Source organism: Hippopotamus amphibius, chromosome 11 (genome assembly GCF_030028045.1).
Source record: "Hippopotamus amphibius kiboko isolate mHipAmp2 chromosome 11, mHipAmp2.hap2, whole genome shotgun sequence".
NCBI lineage: Eukaryota > Metazoa > Chordata > Mammalia > Artiodactyla > Hippopotamidae > Hippopotamus > Hippopotamus amphibius.
Window position 1 is genome coordinate 101,202,935 of NC_080196.1, and position 21,260 is coordinate 101,224,194.

At 41.2% G+C, this 21,260-nt stretch overlaps 1 protein-coding gene across 13 annotated transcripts in view; it reads right to left on the bottom strand.

Annotated features, from left to right (window-relative positions):
* Positions 1 to 275: 275 nt before the first annotated feature.
* The window catches only part of RNF152 (ring finger protein 152), a 73,774-nt gene continuing 52,789 nt past the window's right edge, over positions 276 to 21,260 (bottom strand). For 7 of the 13 annotated variants that reach the window (XM_057698532.1, XM_057698525.1, XM_057698538.1 and 4 more), the window contains one exon: positions 276 to 8,396. In XM_057698532.1, the coding sequence (XP_057554515.1) occupies positions 7,635 to 8,246 (612 nt within the window). In that variant the 5' untranslated portion in view covers positions 8,247 to 8,396 and the 3' untranslated portion in view covers positions 276 to 7,634. Of the gene's footprint in view, positions 8,397 to 20,320; positions 20,414 to 21,260 lie in introns of all 13 variants that reach the window. The other 6 variants (XM_057698536.1, XM_057698534.1, XM_057698530.1 and 3 more) reach the window with 1 other exon arrangement.

Sequence of the window (21,260 nt, forward strand, 5' to 3'; positions counted from 1 at the left end):
ATCATTCCTAAATGCTAGAGGATAAAGGTGGGGCCACCAGAAGCCACAAAAACCTAAATTGCAAAAGCACACTTGGACTTACTCATTACAAATGCGTTCTTGGCTTCTTAGAGGAGCCCCTTGAAGGTCACCCCCACTTCAAATCCTTGGCTCAGAAGCTGCTTGTTGCTTTATGACCCCAAGTCTATTAAAATGCTTAGAGTCACTGAGGATGAAACTTCCAGCCAGTTTTTTTCTCTTCATGGGGTGGGAGGAAAAAATCCAACACGAGTCGATTTGCAATCGTTTTATGAATTTTAATCATAGCAAATGTGTTTTAACAGTAGTCATAAAATCAACCTTACCACATATACAAAGGACGAGACATCAGATTGGCATACAAAAATACCATATATTAAAATCGGGTTCATTGGAAAAACTCAGGACTTGCTAAGACACCACCTACAACAGAGAGAGCAAGCAGGAATGCTTTTAAGACATTCAGATTTATACACAGCAGCTTGATAACCCCCTTACGAAGTCAATATTTGGCAACATTTGGACCATATTTTCTACACAACCCAGCAGCTCATCTATCTGTAGGGCTATGTGGCCCTTTAAAAGAGTCTAAAATAAATAATCCAGATGATTGTAAATGAAACATGTCAAGGACTTAACAGCCTCTGAGCAGCATGAATCTAGTCATTTGACTGGAGTACTAGTTATCAAGAGGGCCAGGGGACCCACCAGTTGAGCCATCCGAATGGCTGGGACCCTGCACAGCAGCTGCATGGCTTATGTAGGGAGTTTGTAACCGCCCCAAGCTGAAACCAGCCTCCCCACCTGCATCTTCCAAGGGAGCGAAACAGGAACAAGGGGTGGAATAAAAAATATAATAAATGACCACAACCTGGATAGAAAACGAAACATTCTTAAACGAGTCCTCCCAATACTGTTAACCCACTCGTGTCAGGATGCATCCACAGGTAGGGGTATTGTGTTCCATGGTTAAGAGGACGCCATTAGTTTGTCTGTAATGACCCAGCAACCAACTGCAGAACAGATTCTGAAATTGTCTTTTGTGCTGACACTCAGTAGGGCCTCCTTGGACCCTCCCATCAGCTGATCACATTCCCTGTATGTCTTCAGCTTAAACCTCTTGAACTGAATTTGGTGGGCCATACTGGAATGACGAATTGTGCTTGGCTAAGTTATTCCCAGCTGTCCTGTGTTTCTTTCTTCAGCTGGTTTCTGCCACAATTGGCCGTTAGCTTCTGTCTACTTCGTTTAGGAGCAATAATCTCATTATGGATTTCCCTCCCTTTATGTAAAGGTTTTCTCACTCTCTGGGCACACCTGCCCATCTGTTGCTATAAATCCAAGGCCACATCTTCACCACTACCCCACAGGATCTGCCTCAAAGTTGGGTTGTCTCTCAGCCAGGAAAATCCAACCAGGAATTTTCTGAAGCACAGTGTAAGACACCAGCCATTGTGTCCCCCCACTGTTTAAATAGAGATGGCGTAAATATCTCAACTCATTCCCCTTTAAGGGGCATTCGCCTCATCTATTTCCTCCTTCTTACAGTCCATGCTCCTTCACCACCATCACATCTGACCATCTATCTCTGGACTCTCAAAAAGCAAATGTCAAATTAAAAATTGAGCTTCCCTTTGGAAAACTCTTGTTAGAATAATCCAATAACACACCCCAGGGATACCACAGAAGACTTTCCACATGGGCTACTAGCCCTACATCCCGTGGTGATGAATTTATAGCAGTGTTCTAGAAGAACAGGGACAGCTATGAAAGAACATCCCCCAGAAAAACAAAGAAAATACATGCTGTTGCAGACTTGAGACCCCTCGGTACTTTGCCCCAAATATTAATGATTGTCTCTAAAAAGGTCATAACATGAATAGTATCAAAAACCTTAGACTAGAAGAATAAAGTCTAGCTGACGAGTGTTTTCAAGCACCACTACATCATAAGTGAGATATATATAGTGGGATACCCCAGGCAGTGAATCCTGAAGAAAAAAGAAAAAAAATCATTGGCCCGACTGTGTAAGGAAATTTGTGCAGGAAAATCAGAGCCATATTGCAAAAGTTCAAGAATAATGGTGCTCTACCCTTGACCACTTGAGCCGAGCCAAAAAGTAACTCATTTGGAAGACAGAAATGAAACGCCCCACCCACTAGTGTTCTTCAATCAATGGCTTTCTAACAAAATGTACATAGTAGAACCCACCTCTTCATTTATTTGAAGTCTCAAGAGCTTAGTTATGTAGACACTCCCAAGGATAGCTAGTTTGGCAAAATGGATGTAGCCGATAGCATTTGTTGATAAATTAACATCTAAATGCAAGATTATATACTCACCATTGGAGAACATAACATTCTACTTGATCTTTTTAGGTTCAGTAGCTAAATCGTGTGTCTACATATATATCTATATCTAAATACATGTATAGATACAGATATATATCTATATACAGTGAATCAACTGTGTCAGGAAAATCAATGGCTTGAATTTCCACTTATTTTTTTTAGAAGTGTTTCATGTTTAACAAAATTCAGCAACTTATCAGCATCACTTTTGAAATAGACGACCACTTTCAAAATGGTTACTGAATTATCTTGACTCTCATTCTTCTTTGGAATTTCTGTTTCAGTAAGGATTACTTTGTGGGTAACGTTTTACTGAGAATGATGGAAATGGTACGGAACAGCTTCTTCTAGGTCAAGGATGACATTAACTGACTGATGACACGTCTTGTGTGGAAACAAAATGCTGACTAGTTGGCAGCATCATTTTTCTAAGAGAAGATAGAAATTCAAACCATTGGCATATCACTCCTCTCATACCAATAACTGTGGACCGCTAATTTCCCCGTAAGTCTAAAGAAAAACTATCACTGGGCAAAAAAAAAATTAACAATTTTTAAGGACAAACTAAAGAGTCCTGCCCATTGACAAGATCTCTTTAAAAAAAAAATCAACCCAATTATGCTAAATTGAAGCAAATGCATTTGGTTTACATTATTTTTAGACAATGAAAAGTAGACAAACCAATTTAGACACAGCATAGCTTTTCAAATAAAACTATGAGAACTCTATAAATCAAAATCTAGACTGGAATAAATACTGTACTATTAGGAAGAGTCTGATCTTTCTATGAAAATATATCTCAAATTGAATTTTCTGCTTCCCTTTACTCACTTAAAAAGCAATTTTAGTAACTTTAATAACCTTCAAGGCTTTAAATTCCATGGGCAATTTTTTTTAATGTAAAACAAAGTGTCTTTGTGCAAGGCTTCAAATCTTCGATTCTTTCAGTGATAACTTAAAAAAAAAAAACCAAACAAGACTAAAACAATGTCAAATCTCACTCTAAAAATAGTACCTATGTGTTAGTCTGGCATCTGAAAAATGATGCCCACCTATGCCCACCCCTAATACAATGATGAGCTGGCAGACTTCCAAGGGCAAACAAAAGCACTCCCTATGAACACTGCAAAACATGCTTGCTCTTGTATTTCACACCTTGCTAACGCAGTGATGACATTTGGGTAAGATGCTGGAAGTGAAGAGGGATTTCATCAGGCTTTTTTTTTTTTTCTGTAACATTTACTTTTTGGCCACAAGACCCTAAACACAATTTCACAGTACAGGTCATGCAAGTCAAACGTTTTAGAGCTACTGTCTAACTACTCTTTTTGGACAACAGATTCACATGCAGCTAATGATCCCAGAGAAAGGGGCTTTATCAAGCACTCTTTAAGCTTCGTTGATTATTCCTTGGCCCAGAGTAAGTAATAACCCCAAAGGGCAATCGATGCATTTTCACTGTCATACTTGAGATCATATATTTCTTAAGCTCAGAAAAGAAAAAAAAATTTTAAGCCATGTTACTAAACCACAAACTGTCTTCTTCACTTTACGCTGTTTACTCCGTTAATACTTTGATGCTAGATTCCATCGCACAACCCTCCAGAAGTGCACTGTCCAATATAATAGGCACTAGCCTCATGTGAGTGACATCTATTTAAATAACTTTAAATTAAATAAAATACAAAATCCAATTTTCCTTACTCAGACTAATCCCATTTCAACTGCCCAACAGCCCATGTGGCTACTGTATTGGACAGCATATGTTACAGAACATTTCCATCATAACAGAAAGTTCTGTTGAACAGTGTCAATCTAGAAGATCCCAAGCGTTGCACCAGCACACAGTTTAACCTTCAAGGGAACCACTCTTATGTCACGTGCAAGATTAAACATAATTGTATTCCTAAAGGAAATGCCTCATAGCTTTCTGAGCATAAACTATGACTGGAACTAAGAACCCTTTTCACAACTTATGCCCCAGGTCATTATACAAACATTTTCCAAAGACAATGCTTTTTGATAGCATACTTGGCTCTACTTAGCATATGCGGCATTCTCTTGCTTATGTCAAGGTCATTAACAATGATGAAAATTCATGCTTCTTATAGTTTACTATTTACACAACACTCACTGTCCTTTACCCCCTAAAAGGGGGTGGGAGGTTAGGGAACCAATATTTTGCAATTACAAAAATTCAAATCACACGGTTCTCTTTAACTGTCTATACTCATCCTTAAATCAACCCTCCTTTCATTTCCCAGAGAGGTAGATGCTAACTAAAATGAATATATAAATCTACAAAACCAAAAAACTTAAACAATAGTTGAGTTAGTAGAGGGTATTCGTCCACCCTGAAAAAGATCATAGACCGACAGAGATGCTGACAGGTCTAGGAAGCAGCAAGAGGAAACCACAGTGCAAAGCCCTGGTCCCCCTTTTGCTGCAGAATGACAAACTGCCTTGCACCTCTGGGGGCCTCAGTGGACTCAGCTACAAAATGAAGCCACCAGAGGTTGCTTTCAGCTCTAACTTTCTGTGCTTCAGTTGTGAGTTTTTTCACTGATGCGTAACTGTGAATTCTGGCTGATTGTGTCACGGGACTTGCATTGCATGGGGTAGAGGAGTTGTTAGTGTCATGAGTCAATGCCAAGGAGGCCAGAGCAATGGGATGCCTAATAACATTAAACATCATTAGGACTATAAAAATTCTATCTGGTGGGCTGAGACATCACACACACATGCACGCACACACATGCGTGCGCGCGTGCAGGATTGCACACCCTGATAAGCAGGTACACAAATAAATAAGTGCAGGCAGAATCCACTTAAACAATGGTTCTTATATCAGTAAGACTGACAAAAAATTCTGATTTTGGTTGTTATTGTATCTTAAATTGTAACATCAAGAATCTATCATAGAGCCGATTAATTTTGCACTGCTTAATTGCAGCTCTAGCACGGGGTTGTTTTTAAGTAAAAGGTATGTGGACATTTGTACTCTACGGCTTTGCACTAAGAAACACAGGGCACTGTATCATCACATATGTTAGTGTCTATATGTAACCTACAGACCATGTAGAATTCTATCACACACTACACTCCAGGGCCGGTCATTTTATACCGGACATAAACATATGTAGATATCATTCACAAAATTAATTTGAATATGGCATGACTTAATAGTGCAAGGGTAAAGTCCATTTGAAATGTAGAATTCTTAATGTAACATTTCTGTGGGGTTTTTTTCCAAGAGGAGTAGAAATTAGGTCAGACATGCATCACGGTAGCCTGGGAGAGTTTGAGAAATTGAAACTAACCCAACAGTATATTAGGTTACGTAATAGAGGATAGTATTCAGCTAATATGATACCTAAATTATTAATACCAAATAAATCCAAGATTATTTGTTGTATAATGCCCAATAGCTTACACAATAAAATGGTATTTTAACCTAATTTCTAGTTTGAGCTTTCAAATACATTTCCTAAAGGTCTAATGACAAATTTGAAAGATTTGAAAAACCCAAGTTCATATTTGTATATCAAATCCTCACGTCAATGAACAGTTAGCTTGGGATTCTATTCATCATATTGTCATTTTATCTCACATTAACTCCATCACTTTAATGTGCATATATTTTGTGCTGCTTGAAGGTAAGAGCATATAAGTAAATTAAATTATCTCAGTCTGAAGGGCTATTTCTAGCCTCACTTTTGGGAGCCAGTTACTGCTTATTTTTCTGTCCCCTGTTTTCAGGGATTCAGTGGAACATAAACAGACATATTTATGAGTGGGGGCCTTGGCACATATCACTTGCTTCACGAATTCCGTAAAAGAAACTAGAAGAGAACTGTAAAGCTCACAGCTATGTCTGAACGCACACACATTTAGGCATAGAAATTTATCATTTAAAACCAGCAGTTCTTCCTTCATGAGCATCTGTAGGCCATTACACATTTAAGAACATTTGAGAATTTATGATGAACTGGTCCATTTAATTGGGAACGTGTGTTGCTAGTTCACCTTGCCATTTTTCTCAATAAAAACATATTTTGAAATATAAGAGTTAGTCTCACTTATACCAACAAGAGGAAACTGGAACTAGAAATGGTTTAACTCCCGTGGAACAATCTCTTTCAAAAAATAATCATGGACTGTCTGAAAATGCCAGTCCAAGTTTGTTATCGTTTACCAACACGCATGGCTCTTACAATACATCCAAACTGGGAGAAAAGACAGAATCTTCTGTTTCTCCATTTGTGCCTTACAGAATATAGGACTTGAATACACAGAAGAGAAGCAAGTTTGGAAGGGACATGCCAGTGACACCTCATAGGGTGGGTCCCAGTGCCCGTGAGGTGGTCATCACTTCAGACCTCGGACTCACTCAGCTCACAAAGTCTTACTCCCAGGATTCTTCTAAAAAGATTAGAAACCTGAGGTAAATCAAATTATACACACACACACACACACAGATACACAATATTTACATTTAAAATTCTTATTTTGTGAGATGGCTTGAGAAAAATTGGCATGTAGGTTTCCTGTGGGACTAGGTATTTCTCATAATTACTCAGTTTATTGCTTCCCTGTTGGGCTTTCAGTTTAATAAACACATAGCAAGCTCTAATTACAAGGGAAGAAAAATGAAGGTACGTGAAAAACACAACACACTGGAAACACTTGTGCAAATGTTTTCCTGAAAAAACAACTGTCCACTTAACTTATTTTAATTTGGGTGCCATTCAAAAAGTAGAAAAAGCCTTAGCAACTAAATGAAGACTGGATTTCATTTTTTTAAAAAAGGAAAGAAACCAGCACTGCATGTCGTCGCTGAATTTTTACATGGATTCTCAGGTTTAATTCTACTTGTATACATAACATCTTTGTTTTAATCTACCACATTTAGAGAAGATCACATTGTATGCACTTCCACAGTTTAACATCTAAGTAGAATAGGTCTATCTCGTAACATGATTTTGAGAAATCATAGATTACAGTCCATTTAATACATGACTATGAGGATGCATGCAGTCGTCTTCGAAGCTGTGGCCCCCAATAATCAGAGCGCTCCGCCTGGTATCTTGCTGAGACCTCACGTTCTGCCCTCCGTGTCTGTCTTCCGTTAATCAAGTGGCAGCCCAGAGGCCAGCACTCAGCACCCAATGATCAGCGTGGCCCCCCATCTTCTCAGCGCGATCCATCATCAACACCTGCTCAACCCCTAGTTGGCACCCACAAGAGACTTCCCCGCAGCCCTCTTCAGCCACAGGATATCACAGTGAAGCGCTTAGAAATGCAGGACATGTTGTGGAGCACGATGCCGAGAAGGAAGACCAGGACGCAGGCCACCAAGATCACAGTGCACACCCCGGACCAGGTGGAGCTTTTCACCGCGCCCCGCCTGTCTGGCTCCTCCTCCACCGCCTCGGCCGGAGCCCCGCCCTGCAGAGGCTGCTGCTCGGCCGGGATGGTCACCACGGTGACGGACTTCTGCTGGCTCCCGGGCAGCAGGCGGCAGCCCATGTCTCCGGGCAGCAGCGCTCGCTCCTTGGAGATGGGCAGGGGCAGCATGTAGCACCCATTGCTGGGAAGTTTGATGAAGACTGGGGTGTGCTCAGAGGCGTGCGGTATGGCGATGACGGCAAGGACCTCGGGGTCGTCAGGGAGCTGGGACACGGAGAAGCCCGGGGGCAGCTTGGTGATGCCCCGACACCAGGGGCACCTCACGTCCTTCTGGCTCGTCCTCATCTGCTGAAGGCACACCGAGCAGCACGTGTGTTTGCAATCCAGCAGCTTGGGCCTTCGCCGGGGGCTGTAGTAATTGAAACAGATCTGACATTCCAGCAAAGAATCTTGGGAGAGCGTCTCCATGGTGGACTGTGGACAGGAAGGCCAAGGCCGAGGGGGAGGAGCTTGTTCTCAGAGTCCACCACTCTGCCACCTTCCTTCTTCGAGTCTTTCCAAAGTCCCTGGGGGATCGGAGAGGTCACGGGCATCTAGCATACTCAGGTGTGTTCATTTCTGAAGGAGACAAAAAATGCAGACAAATAACTGCAAACAAGTCGAGATGGATTTATACCACTGCTCAAAAGTCTTGACACCGGGTCAAAAGGGTAAAGTTTCCCACTTGTGAGGCTGTAGGATTCCTGTAATGTCCAGTGGACAGGGATGAGTTGTCTCCGAGAATACTTCGCTTATTTCTAAAGAAACAAATGTCTCTATGGGGTATAAAGAGGGAGTCTGCTGTTTCTGTTTTATTGTTCTTCTAAATACACTACAGAAATTCTCTCATTCCAATATGTTTGTAGCATTTCCTAAAAGTAAATTTCTTTCCTTAGATCCTCTGACCTTCTTTTTCTGACTCTACTTACCTTTCTGTAACTATTCATTGCCAGATACAGGCAACTTTACAAATCTAGGTATTTCATGTAACTAGCTTGCTCCTTTGGTGTGGGTTAGGGCTGTTCCTCTCTCACAGGTAATTAAAATGACGGCAGCAAAGAAGCACATGCAGGCATCTGTTATCTTTTCCACCAAATGACTCGAACCAAGGTAATTCTTGTCAAGTGGTTTTAAAAAGAGGCAAAAACCCAAAACAACCCCCCCCCCCCAAACAACAACAATGAACCTTTAGGCACTAGGGGGTCACAAAGATACACAAGATCACTAGTATGTTTCAGTCAGTTCTTTTAATTTCATTATTATTTGGGCTTGCACCCACTAACATGACCAAAAGCTAATACTATTAATTCACTGATCGCAATAAAATATTATTGTCAGAGAAAACTGGCAAGGCAGCCCCACCAAAAAAAGAAAAAAAGGAGAAGAAGACGAAGGAGAAGAGGAAGGAGAAGAAAAAGGAGAAGGCGAAGAAGAAAGAGAAGAAGGGGAAGAATGGTAGCCTTCTGGTATTGACAGGAGGCAGAAAATTTAGTTCAACTTATCTGGAGTTTAAGAAACCCCCCAAGTGTTCTAATAAAGGCCTCCCAAATCTGTTTCCTATTGAAAGCAGCCAAATTATTTGTCTCTGGATGGCGCCCTGATGACTCTGGAAAACAATATTCAACCACTATTGTAGAAATAATTGTTAGTCCTAGAACCCCACCTACACCCAGAAGCAGGAGCTAATGACATAGAAAACCTCCTTCACACTTTTCTTAAAAAGTGAACCTTCTTTTCTTTCCAATTTCCTTCATGAAATTAAGAATGCTCCCCTCCCCAATGATTACGTGTTAAAATCAAAATTAAAAATGCAGAAAAAGTTTAAAGTCAAAAATCATCACTGATAAAAATTAATGTTGACAATCAAAAAATAAACATTTTAAAATATTTTAGCTGTAGTAAGAGCACTTAAATGATTGAAAGTAAAATAGAGTGACATAGCATTCAGAAACCTCATATTATAATCAACTACTTATCCATTCACGAATTCAAGAAATAGTTATGGAATAATTGAAATTTGCTAAGCATAGAACTTAAATGTTCTATAAATAAATAAATAAATAAATAAATAAATAAATAAATAAATAAATAAATAAAAAGATGATGGGCATGTTAATCAGCTAGGTGAGGAGGAATCCTTTCACAATGTACACATATTTCAAATTACCGCAATGTCCACTTTCAATGTCTTACAACTTAATTTGCCGATTACACCTCAATAAAGCTGAAAAAAGAAAACAAATTTTAAAAGACATATCTACTGAGTATCTATCATGCACAAAGTACAATGCTATGTTAACTGTATCTCAATAAAAGTTCTTAAAATAAAAAAAAGCACAATGCTAGCCATAGTAGGATATTAAGATGAATCAGACCCAAATTCTACTCTTCAGCAATTTAAAATTAGACAAGAGTGAACTAGTGAATATATTTTCTCTTCCCTTCAGTTATTCATTCAAATTCTCATTAAATATTTACCATGTGTTAAGCATTATGGTATGGTCCCTTTGTAACAAAGACCTTGTCATCACTCATAAGAAATTCCCAGCCTGGAGGTACATAAACAGTTATGCAAGTAAATAGTTGTAATGTAAATACAGTGATGCGTGTCTTCCTGGAGCTGGAGGAATCAAGGACAGCTCAGTGAAGAATCTGGATTATGGAGAGGATTTAGACATGTAAAATCAGGGACAGGTTATTTTCAAGTTGAGAAATCAGCATGAGCAGGGCAAAGGGGTGAGCGATTACAGAATTATTTTTATGCCCTAGCTGTGACACTGGCTAGAAGATTTTTTCTAATACAAGAGTAACTTATAGATGCCATCTCTAAGAGTTTTGCAGTTTTAGCCTGTAAGTTTAGGTCTTTGATACAGAGGCCCTTTAAAGAAACAAAATTCTCACAGAACTGGCAAGCACCCTCCCAGGCCCAGCCAGGGAGAGCAGGGCCCACAGGGAGGGAAGAGGTGATCGGACCCAGGCAGAGGCCACAGACCACAGACCACAGACCACAGAGCGTGGACAGCCTCAAGTGCCAAGGGTGTGGGACTTCCTAGTGAGCAATGGGAACATATCAGAAGAGTGAAGTGTATGAGAATGATTCATCAGGTAGCTATTTTCAGGACAGATTGGAAAGACCTCCTGGGAAGCTATTATAATATCAGATATGAGATAATAAGTAGCTGAAGTCAATGGTAGTGATGAGGATGAAGAGATGAAAAGTGCTGACAGGTCCTATAGGAGTCAAGTGGGATCTGGCCGCGTGTGTCAATGAGGTTGTAAGGCGGAAGAAGTCCAAGGTCAAGTCTTGAGAGGAGGGTGGTATTATTAAGAGATAAAAGGATGGTAAGAGAAAGATGATGACTTCTGTTTGGGCCGTACTCCATTTGAGGTGCTGGGAAGTATATAAGAAATCAGTTATTTAGGAAGATGTTAAAGAGTCAGAAGAAAGCTGAAAATATGGGTCCAATATTGCAGAGCAGCCGCGGGGACCATGGTGCGCCGTGATCATATGGTGCTTAGTACTCTGCGGTGTGATACTGCAGAGCAAAGTCAGGACCAGACTTGAGAGATTTAGGTGGCATCTCCAAAGAACAGATATCAACTAGAGACAGACAAGGCAGAGCAGGGAGAGACCCTTAGGGAGCACTTATACTTATCATTAACCCTGACTAAAAGGAAGAATAGGGGCAGACATAAGCAGAAACCCAGGAACCCCTCCAAGCACATACCCCAGATGAAAGAGTTCCAGGCAGCACAGGGCTATGAGGAGTGGATGCTGAGAAAAGACCTTGAGGTGTGGCCACCAGGAGGTCACGAGCATTTTGGGGGCGTGGTTTCAGCAGAGGACCAGGGGTATGATGGAGACTTGCAGGCAGCTAGAATGTGAGGAGTACAGTCCCCTGTGAGGCAGAGTGATGTCAGGTGGCAGGATGACAGCTTACAGGGCATCAGGGAACAGTTCTTTTCCTTTTCAGAGCAGAGAAATTTGAGCAAAGACGGGCAGAGCAAGCAAGTTAGGGCACTCAAAGCCAGATGGTCTGGTCTGTGCTGTTCTATGCGGTGTCCACTAGCCACAGATGCCACGTGGAAGGTAGTATGTGGAGCTTAGAAAGGAAAAAGTGTGTGGAATGTGGAACAGAAGCAGAAATCCCCAAAGTATCCGTGATGAGGGTGCAATTTTTCTAATTTTATACCCAAGATACTGGATTTATTTTTTTCTTAAAAAACAAAAACAGAACACATGGTTTGCTGGTGAATCTTGACCAACACTCTTATTTATCCTCACTGCTAAAGCCCATGATAGAGATCAGGCCATAATATTACAAATAATAGGAAAGTGTGAATCTTAAGGGAGGCAGGAATTGATCCTAATGAACTAGGGTCACAGAAATGCCAAAACTGGGGAGGCGTACACAATAGCCAAGACATGGGAGCAACCTAAATGCCTGTCGACAGATGAATGGATAAAGAAGATGAGGTACATATGTACAATGGAATATTACTCAGCCATTAAAAAAGAATGAAATAATGCCATTTGCAGCAACATGGATGGACCTAGAGATTATCAAACTAAGTGAAGTAAATCAGACAGGTTAAGACAAACATAATATGATATCACTTACATGTGGAATCTAAAAAAATGATACAAATGAACTGATTTTACAAAACAGAGTCACAGAATAGAAAACAAACTTACGGTTACCAAAAGGGAAGGAGAAGGGGAGGGATAAATTTAGAGTTTGGGATTAGCAGACACAAACTACTATATATAAAATAAACAACAAAGACCTACTACATAGCACAGGGAACTGGACTCAATACCTTGTACTAAACTACAATGGAAAAGAATCTGAAAAAGAATATACGTGTGGGCGTGTGTGTGAATAACTTCGCTGTACACCCGAAACTAACACAACATTATAAATCAACTACACTTCAATTAAAAAAAAAAAACTGGAGGGGTACAAAAAAAGGTACAGATTCCTGCCATTTTATAAATTTGGAGAAAACTGTCCTTAACAATGGCGCTCAGGAAAACCACCTTTTACGTAATGGAGCTGGGAACAAAAAAATGTTTTGTGACACCAATATAGAAACAGTGACCATGAACTCCTTTCTTAACCTTCCTTACTTCCATATTATTTACCTTCCTTCCATAGAAAAATGTGGGAAGCAGCTTAGCAGAGTAGGAAGAATAGAGGCTTTGGCCTCCAAGAATCTTAGGTCAAATCCCTGTTTTGTCACTACCAACAGTGCCACCGGAGCAAGTCCTACAGCTTCTGGAGCTGCTTCCTCACTGGCTAATGAGGGGTGATAGAGTTTGTGGCTGAAGGTCAGATTTTTCAGGCACTGCCAGGTAGTGAAGGGCTCAGGGAGCCCTGGTGCTAATCCCTCCTTCCTTCTGACTTGGACTCCACACGGTGCTGGGTGTGATCTGCCCAGAGGCACTTCCTGGTTCTCAAAGGACAGCCGTGTGCAACAGCGTGGGATGAAGAAGGCAAGTACTCCCCTTGGCCCTGCCCCAAGCCTGCCACACCATCATTTTTCAACAAAACCAACATCCAATTTTATTCATGAATTTATGTTCCAAGTCATGTTCACTTAATTGGTGTTGAGCTCCCTTAAAATTAGATTATACGACTCAATTTCTAACTCTATCCAAGTACAATAAGTGTAGGCCTTACAACACAGGCTGGACAAAAAGGCAGAAGGGGAAAACAGTTCCTGTCTTCCGTGCTCAGCCACTCAAAGTCATCCTGTCGGCAGCACAGCCTCTCTGATTTATACACTGATTTGTTCTATGATCAGCCAGCCCGTACTGAGTTCCAGTTTATTTTCTGTAGCATGATTAGTAATGATGATGATTAGTTAGGTAAAGAGAAGAAAACTTATGAGGCTCTGGACCAAAGCTAATGATGAATCATTCTTTCCCCCTTTCATCATAAACTCAAAAGACATGAGTCAACTTGAGAAGAAACAAGGTCCACGTAAGCTAGCAAAGAAACTCAAGAGTTCCTAGTCAAATGCAGGATACACAAGCACACGCTGGCAACTGCTTTAAGGACCTGTCTTCAGCATTACTTTACTTACAGGAGCAAGGCATGACACTCAAGGTAAGTATTCAGATTCAGAAGGAAAGAGTATTTTGGTAGAAGGCGTACGAACAAGTGTAAACTGAAATATATTAGAATGATTTTTAAATGTCACTACGGTTTACTGTGAAAGAAACTAAAGATAAAACCAAACCAAACCAAACCAAAAAAAAAAAAAAAAAAAACAACCAGACAGATCACAAAAAGAGGAATAGCAGTAAAGGGAGGGCATTCTCAAACTAACAATGGCTTACAAGATAGAATTTATGTTCAAATGTGTCTTCATAAAATAGTAGCTTTGGGAATTCCCTGGCAGTGCAGTGGTTAGGGCTCCAAGCTTCCAATGCAGGGGGCCTGGGTTCAATCCCTGGTCAGGGAACTAAGATCACCGCATGCCACACAGCACGGCCGAAAAAAAAGAATGTATATACCTTAATTAAAAATTACTTTAAAATAAAAAAATAAATAAAACAATAGTTTCATAAATAATATCAGTTGTACAATATACAAATTAAAGGCCTTGAATCATCATTGAACTCAATACTAGTGCATGCCCTGGTTTTAAAACACAGTTTTAAAAAACTGAGATTTGTATAAATAGGGGAAGGCATGACTTGGAGGGAAAATGCCAAAGCCAGAGGGGTGCATATATTGTAATTGTTGTTTGGGGGCAGTGGACATTTGGTGCTTTACAACATCGATATATTTTCATAAAATACAATTTCTTTTTTAAAAAGTATATAATTTTAAGCACCTTTATTAAAGGTGTGGGTGTGATAAAGTGCTCCCATGAATTCAGTGGGTGGTAAAAATAGCGAAGGTCTCCAATACTGAATTGTTATAGTTCCAGTTGCTTTTAGAAGTCCGGTCATATGAGGATAAAAAAGCTGATGAAATACATCCAGTCATCCCTCGGTATCTGCAGGGGATTGATTCTAGGATCTCCTCTTGAATACCAAAATTCAAGGATGCTCGAGCCCTGTATTTAAAATTGCCTAGGGCAGCTGTCCCTCTGTATCCTCAGATATGAAACCCACAAATATGAAACCCGCCGACTATAATCCAGGTGGTTTTACTCTGTTTATACTATTAAGACTCTTCATACATTCTGGTTTAGATCTGCGACCGTGACATCAACCATGAAGCCTCTCCCCAGTTCTGTGACCTGAACTGATATCGATTACATCTGGCTGACTTTGAATCATTCCATTTGATGGCCTACACAGGGACCTTAGATTCAATGGTTGTGTTGAGAAAAATCTTGAAGTCAGAGATGAAACTAGTTACTATACTGCTTTTCTTATTCTCTTAAAATAGCATGTCTTTCTAATCCAGGTCATTTACTCAATTTTTCAAGAAAATGTAAATACTTGAAATGAGATTCAAGAAAATAATTACAATTCCATTTCATCTGGCATTTCAGCTGGCCAGACCATTTAGCTATATTGGATCTTGGCAAACACTCTGATTAATGGCAAGAATGGGAATGGCTTGGCGGTGACAGATGTGTGGCTGACTTTTGGTCCTCTGGTAGCAGAGGGCAGACCTTTCAGGACACAATTGCCTAATATGTGTAAAGTCCAACTGGTGTTATGACTGTCTGTTTTCATGGGGAAGGCAGTAGATTCCAGGACTCTGACAAATCTCAAATGAGAATTCTACCGGCCCAAGCTTTAACAGTTGCCCTGTTTTCTCCTAATGAGCATCACGGTTTGCATATTTGACAACAGAAAAATTCTGGGAAGTGAGGACGGTTACTTAAAAGTGTTGAGTGAACAAGGGGGATAGGGCAAAGGATGGTGACACACTGGAGGCAGACTGGCCCTGGTAGCAGAGGCAGGCAGTGGGGGACAGAGAGGTCATTGATTAAATGGGCAAAGAGCAGCAGACCAGCCAGAATGCCATGGTCAGCTAGGGGACTTGCCACACAGTCAAAGGACTAGCCTTGCCAGCACTGCCCAATGGGACAACCGTGAGCCCAATGGACCTGGCCACAGAGTAGGCACCGTACCTCTGCACGTGCCAATTCTTTCACTATGAAAATGCAACTAACCAAGCAGCTGAAGCCAAACCACAGTCTTCAGAGATGTATTTACACAGGAGCATTTCATTTATGTCAAGGTAGGGGAAAGATGAATAAATATGATCTATCCACAGCTAAGTGATGAATATTTAAAATCAAAGCGTATTGGAACCAAGACATTTTTAGGCATTAAAGCCAAATTTCATATTGCCATGACTGCTAATAACCACTGGTTTTTGTTAATTTGTTTGTTTTAATATCTATCAGACAATCATCACTATTAGGAATCAGGAGAGAAAGATTTTAGCTTTAATTCTGCACATAAGTAGTTGGGTTGCCTTAAGCAAATCACCTCTCAAGAGCTGCAGTGTCCTTACCTCCAAGGACACTGGACTAGATGATCCCCTAGAGTCCCTTCTAGTAAAAATAGTTCTATGACCTAAGTAACTGCTAACCACACTCCTGGGTTTTCAACAACATGATGGAGCTGTCAGGCTGTTTGCTTTATGGTCATTACATCTGACAGATCATTTATACATATTAACTGTCAATGATCTCAGGCACGTTTACATGAGACAGTGGGCATCTAAAATAAATAGGAAGCAACTTACATTAGAATTTTCTTACTTTATGCCTTGGGTTTAATGAATGAGTCTAAAGAGAGCTAACACCCTAACAGAAACAGCCACAACTTCGATTTGCAGCAACAATCAAAGGAATAACTCTTTATGTCTAATCAATAACCTTCTCAGCTCAAGCAAGATATTCCCATTATCCAAACTTGCTGTGACATGAAGGCAGTTCCAGCTGTCCCTTGAGCAGAAGCCTGCATAACTGTCTGGCTCATAGAGAGGCCAAGGTTAACACCGGAATCAATCACATACACAGCTTCACCTTCACTTGCTCTGATCACCCAATGATGGCAAAAAAGTTGCAGATGGGCATAAGTGTAGAGAAGAGATATAAAGGACTGTCAAGGGATCCCCAGACTCCCTGGAGAGAGGAGATGATAAAATATGCCATCAGACAGACAGGCAGAGCAAAGGGGAAAAGATCAATTACCCCAACTCCTAGAATTCTGAGTAGGGCTAAAGGAACTGAAGCCAGGCGCATAAGTAAAGCCAAAGGAATGGAAAACAAACAAAAATCCTAAGTCTTCCCAATGGCTGGACACCTACTAAGATAAAATAAGTAGCGGGAAGTAAACAAATATCTACTGGGAATCTACCATGTGCCAAGCATTACTCAAGGCACTGGGGTCACCATGGCAACAAGAGTCTCTGCCCTCAAGGACCCCGACTGTGCAACCTGATCTGTGGAAAGAGAACCAAAGGCAAGGGGAAAGGTAGACAAAGCACTGAAAGGGAGGCTCTTCTTCAAGTGAGTATATGAATTCTCTTGATCATGCATAGGGCTTAGACAGAACCATTAAGCAAGGAACCATCACTGCCTGTTAGAGCCAGAAAGGATATTGGAGCTCAAGGAACCTAAGCTGGCCCACTGTTCTTTCCACTCCAGGGACACTGGAGAGCAAGAAGAGTGAGAGAGAAGGACACCGAAACTTCCTTTATTTGATTAAGCATCCCATCTGACCCATGTCAGCATCATCCCAGATGCAGGAGTTTAAGATGGTATCGCAAGGCAGAATCTAAAGAGAGCCCAATGCCAGAAAACCACATTAAAGTCACCTTTGGGGGGAAGGGTGTGAGAGGCAGGATTGTTCGTCAAGGACTGAGTGGCTGTCCGTGTAGGGAAGCACCCTGGAGAGCAGAGGCCTCATCGCCCTTGCGCTTCATGTGCAGGGGACAGAGAACCTCCCGACAAACTCTCTAAGTAAATATTTCCATTTTCATAATATGAACCACACACATGCATCCCCACTCCTACTTCTCACCCAACCACAAATTCCAGCACAAACTGAAACCTTAAGGCAATTTGTTTTTTAATGTTTTCTCATTATGTTTCATCTACTTCAGGGACTCACAAGCTTCCTCTGTTAAGGGGCAGATGATAAGTCTTTTAGGCTTTTCAGGTCATGCAGGCTCTTTCACAAATACTCAACTCTGCCACCAAAGCTTGAAAGCAGGCAGGTCATACGTCAAGGAGCAGCAGACGCTATATTCCAACAAAACTGCCTTTACAGAAATAGGCCACAGATGGGATCTGGCCAATACGACATCATTTGCTGACCTCAGATCTACATCATTTCTCATCAGCTCTGCCCTTAATCCCCTAAATTCAGTATATTACTCCGGAGACACCCATCCTCAAATCAGCTTATTGCTCTAACATGAGTTATCTCACCTGAGTTTTCTGTCAAGCTACAGAATGCAAAATATTTTCATAATCATTTGGGGAAGACATTAAGGGAATATCAGCTTTACAGATGCATTGTCTTTTTGAATGACTGTTCCCAGACAACAGGAGGAAAGAGAGTTGAGCAAAGAACATTAACAATGGCCAACATTTGCCTGTCCCACCAACAGTAAGTACTAAGACCATTAGTGAGAACACACAGATAGGGTTCCAAACTTTCCTCACACTTAAAAATATGGATCCACTGCTTCAACAAAATGAGCGATGATTCTAGAATTCATTATGACAGCTCCAGATGAAAGACAACCCTTCATCTGATGGAACTTCACAAAGACACCATGATAATGCCTCCTGATGGTCTGAACTTTGGATACAATTCTTGTGTTCATCTGCATAGTCACAGCTCAACAAATTTAGATTTGGCCAGGTGAATCTCAGCCCTGTATAGAAGCATCTTCTGATGGTTTACCTTTACCAGGTAGGGACATTGGTTACATTTCCCAAACACATGGAGCATTATAAAGTGCCACAGAACGTGTATGATTTACGATGAGAGCTGCATATATTTGAGGCATCTTAAGGCTGGAAGGAGATACAGGACAGGAAAGTCTTGGCTCAGTTTTTTTTAAAAAAACCACCTAATTGTTAAGACTCACCTACTTTCACACATTAAGAAAAATTTATGTATACATATTTCTTTTTTTAATAATTTTTATTGGAGTATAGTTGCTTTACAATGTTGTGTTAGTTCCCGCTATACAGCAGAGTGAATCAGCTATACACACACATATATGCCCTCTTTTTTGGATTTCCTTATTTCTTAAGAGTGCTTCACGTTACCTGGAGAACATTCTATACTAAACATTTGAAAAAAGGATGGCACATTAAAAGCCTGGTGGGTTTTGTGCCTATCACTTTAAATAAGTCTATTCAAAAGCCATTCATGAGATTATTTTCTTTGAGCAGAAAGTGTTTATTGCTTCACTCTCCCTACCTACCCTCAATATCGATGATTCATCACTCGAGTTAAGCCTCAAACTGAAGTTGCAAGGAATTCCTAAAGGCATTGGTACTAAAATTAAGCACCACAGGGAGTCAGCTGTCAGTCTGCTCATTACTTCTCCTTTTTCTTACTTCCAGCTGCAGTAACTCAATGAGGGTTGATTTTCCATTTAGACAAGGTAAGAAGAAAAGAAAAAAACATACAAATCCCCAAACTAGATATTGAACAGTGCTGCAACCAAAGGCCATCAATCATTAATTCATCTTTCCTAGCCAAACAATAAATCCAAAAGATTTTTCCTCTTGCTTTCTTATATGTTTAAGTCAACTTTGAGGTAAAATTGATCAAAAATAAAATGCACATATTTTAAGAGTATAGTTTAATGAGTTTTGACAAATGTGTGCAGCTGTGTAACCACTGTGCCAATCAAGCTATTTCCACCACCCAAAGATCCCTCTGTGCCTCATTCAGTCCATCCTTCCTACCTTCACCCCGGACCCCTGTCCCCTGCAGCCACTGCTCTGTTCTCATCTTTGGATTTGTTTGTGTATTTAAAACCCTACCTGTGGGCTTTGACTTAGGGGAAAATACCAACATTCTGAGGTTACTTTAACATGTCCTAGGACCATGATTTTTGGAAATAAGGTGTTTATTCAGCTTCACAGAAAAAAACCCTAGAGTACAAATGCATTCATTCAAATATGCATCGAGTAAGAGGTGCTGTTCTATGTTTGAGGGATCAAAAGAGAAGAAGATGGGGCGCATCCCTGCAAAGACAACCAGGCTCACATAACTACGCACAGTGTGATCTGGGCTTAACGCAGGGTGGGGCGGCGCATCTGGTAGAAACGGAAAAAGGAGCACTTCGGTCTGTCTGGGGAAGCCAGGAAAGATTATTTTTTTCAGGAAAAGATAGCATTTTGACTCCAAGGTAAGAACACAGCACATGCAAAAGCACAGACTTCTAGATGTGACAGAATGAGGGATGGTTAGGAACAGGGACCAGAGCCTGGGGTCTCCAGCAAGTGACTCCAGTATGTCCGTAAAAGGTGATAATCACAGCACCTACCTCATAGGTTGTTCAGACTGAAATATATTAACACACGGAGAACACTTAGAACAGCGCCCGGCATCGGTTGGCTCTTCTAGGTACTATCGCCATCTGAGGAGGCAGGAAGGAGGAGGCCAGTGGGGTTGGAGCTGTGCTAACTAGTCAACCAGTTAAGCACAGTCCTTCCCCCCAGGCTCTGAGCTCAATGGAGAAGCAGATGATGAAACAGGTGGGGGTTAAAACATGACCTTGACCACACTGTTCTAAAGCAAGACTGGAGGAAACATCTGGGCCCCAAAGCCAAAAGGCACTTCTTCCTCCTTCCCCTTCTGGTTCTAATGATCAGAGCAGCTGTCCCCTCAGGCTGGGAAAGGCCAGGTCACTAGGTGGCAGCAGGTGCAGAGAGCAACAAAGGCCCCCAGGGAGGGTGCATAGGTCTGAGAGATGGGAGAGGGGAGGAGAGGAGGAGGAAGAGGGAAGGATGAGGAGGAGGACGGGGGAAGGATGCGGGGCGGGGGGACACGACGACCAGCCAAGCAGGGCCCCGTCCCGTCCTCCCTTGATTGCTCAGCAAAGGGGCCCCCAGGGGAAGGCAGAAGCGGGAGTTCTTGTTTTGTAGGAAGAGGTGGGATTCCAAGGAATGGAACTGAGGCCCCTCCCTTCCTATAACACAGAGCCTGGATTTTATCTGAGAGGTGCTAGGGCTTGTGAAGACTTCAGAGGAGAGAGGCATCCCAATCACAGCTGCATTATCATTATTATTTTTAACCATTTTAAAGAATATAATTCAATGGCATTAAGTACATACATAATGTCATGGAACCATCACCACTATCTATTTCCAGAACTTGTTCATCATCCCAAACAGAAACTCAATAGTCATTACATAGTAACTACCCATCTTACCATCCCCCTAGCCCCTGGTGGCCTCTATTCTGCATTTTGTTCCAAAGAACTA